The sequence below is a fragment of the Suricata suricatta genome, chromosome 8, assembly GCF_006229205.1.
Source record: "Suricata suricatta isolate VVHF042 chromosome 8, meerkat_22Aug2017_6uvM2_HiC, whole genome shotgun sequence".
NCBI classification, from domain to species: domain Eukaryota; kingdom Metazoa; phylum Chordata; class Mammalia; order Carnivora; family Herpestidae; genus Suricata; species Suricata suricatta.
The window spans coordinates 540,208-542,060 of record NC_043707.1 but is presented as its reverse complement, the minus strand read 5'-3'; the positions used below and the strand labels follow the sequence as shown (position 1 = coordinate 542,060).

Sequence of the window (1,853 nt, the reverse complement as noted above, 5' to 3'; positions counted from 1 at the left end):
CCCCCCCACTTCTCATCCCTGCGGGGCACCCCCCCCACTTCTGGTCCCTGCTGGCCCCGCAGGCCCACCTGTCTCGGGAGGGGAGTGGCTCTTCGGAGCCGCCTGGGAAGAGGCTCTAGAGCTGACGCTTGGAAACCTTGGCGGGGCAGAGGGAGGGTCAGCGTCCAGGCACAGCCCTGCCCTCCCTCCAGCAGCCTGCTGGGGACAGGCAGGGCCGCTCACCGGATGTGGACGTAGTGCTCATGCCAGCGCTCCCCTTTGGGCACTGGGAATGCCATTTCCCGAGGTACCGGGGTGACAGGCAGCTTGGCCCGCTGGGCCTCCGCAAGGGTGACAGCTGTGGAAGGCGGAACTGGTCCAAGGAAGCCCATCCAACTCCCTCCTCCGACACAGGCGAGGACACGGTGTTGCCGGGTCACCAGCCCAGCCACCAATACCCCTTACCCCCCCACAGGCGCCTTGGGGAGCTGGGCGGCTCCAAGATGCCAGCCCCTCCTGCAGTGGAGGGAGGCAGGCCAGCACCTGGGGAGCGAGATGGGGGCTGGAGGCCAGCACCGGGGGAGATGGGGCAGGTGGGCCGCAGGCGGAGCACAGGGCATAGGGTGCCTACCAGGGTCAAAGCTCAGATCGCTGGTGTAGAGACTCTTGACGAGCAGACTGGCACACAGCCTGACGCTCTTCAGGTGGCCGTAAGGCCGGTTCAGGTAGAGCAGGAGGATGTCCTTCAGGTCAAGCTGCAGGCATGTCCAGCGGGCGCCAGAGGGGGCAACGCCAGCCAGGTCTGCACAGCACGAGCCCATGGCACTCCACTTGGCCACAACTACATGTGCCCACGAGCACCACCTGCTCTGAGCCTGGGCCCCTCCCTGCCCGCCTCCCTCCCTGCTCCCAGGCTGCCGCTCCTGGGCCACTGCATCCTGGTCACACCCTGTCTCCACAATACCTTTCCTGGACGTCCCGGCCTCCCAGATGAAGGGAAACTGAAGCCACGTGGCCGTAGACTTGAACTCCTTGAAAAGGCTGGAGAAGGACACACGGACGACCTGGCTGTCCTGCAGGGCAGAGCACGGCCATAAGAGGACCAGCAGGGCCACAGGAACGCAGCGCCCCCAGCCCCCACTCCCGAGCCGGCACCTCGGTGGCCACATCCAGGTGAATGACGAAGTGCTTGGGGGGCAGCGGCCTGAAGAGCACGTACAGGTACCGTCCCGTCAGCCCCAGGGACTGGGTGCTGGTTTTGGGGAGCTGAATGTAATTGCTGGCAGAGACAGAACCCCGGATGCGGTACACGGTGCACTTGAGAGTCTTATCCTGAAGAGAGAGAAAGCAGGACACGCATGGCCCTTGGGTGGGTCTACAAAATGTCTCAGGAGAGAAGGGGTCCCTACTGCCGCTGCCAAGACCCCGCCCACTTACCGTCACAGGAGCCACGTCGCCCTCCTTACTAGACCGCTTCCACTCGTCCACTTTGAAGTGTCTGAAGACGTTGAGGAACGGGTGCTGCCACACTGGGGAGCCATGAAAGTATGAGGACCCTGACGGACACGAAGGCCTGTCCCCAGGTGCCAGATCCCCGCGGGTCCTTGGAGGGGCTGTCCCTAGGTACGAGACCCCCCTCCCCCCCACCCCCGTCCTGTGAGGGCAGGCAGGGCGGCATCCCTCTGTTGGCCTCAGGACCTTCCAGGGAGGGGCCCAAGCCTGGCTCCACGCTCCCCCCAAGGTGACAGCGATCCCAGCGCGCGGACCCGGCCGGGGCGGCGCAGGGTCAGTGGGCTCCGTCCCCGGCCCCCGGCCCCCGGCCCCCCGACCCCAGCGCCCGAGCCCGGGCCTCCGCGCGCAGCTACCTTTCGCCA

The 1,853-nt window shown here is 66.3% G+C and overlaps 1 protein-coding gene across 1 annotated transcript in view; it reads right to left on the bottom strand.

The window, feature by feature from the left end:
* Positions 1-1,657, bottom strand: part of WDR90 (WD repeat domain 90) — a 16,203-nt gene extending 14,546 nt beyond the window's left edge. The window contains exons 1-7 of the mRNA XM_029949047.1: positions 1,627-1,657; positions 1,417-1,508; positions 1,135-1,311; positions 944-1,052; positions 611-781; positions 223-337; positions 69-136 (exon numbers count right to left, since the gene is read on the bottom strand). Coding sequence (XP_029804907.1) covers positions 69-136; positions 223-337; positions 611-781; positions 944-1,052; positions 1,135-1,311; positions 1,417-1,508; positions 1,627-1,657 — 763 coding nt within the window. The remainder of the gene's footprint in view (positions 1-68; positions 137-222; positions 338-610; positions 782-943; positions 1,053-1,134; positions 1,312-1,416; positions 1,509-1,626) is intronic.
* Between the last annotated feature and the right edge of the window lie 196 nt (positions 1,658-1,853).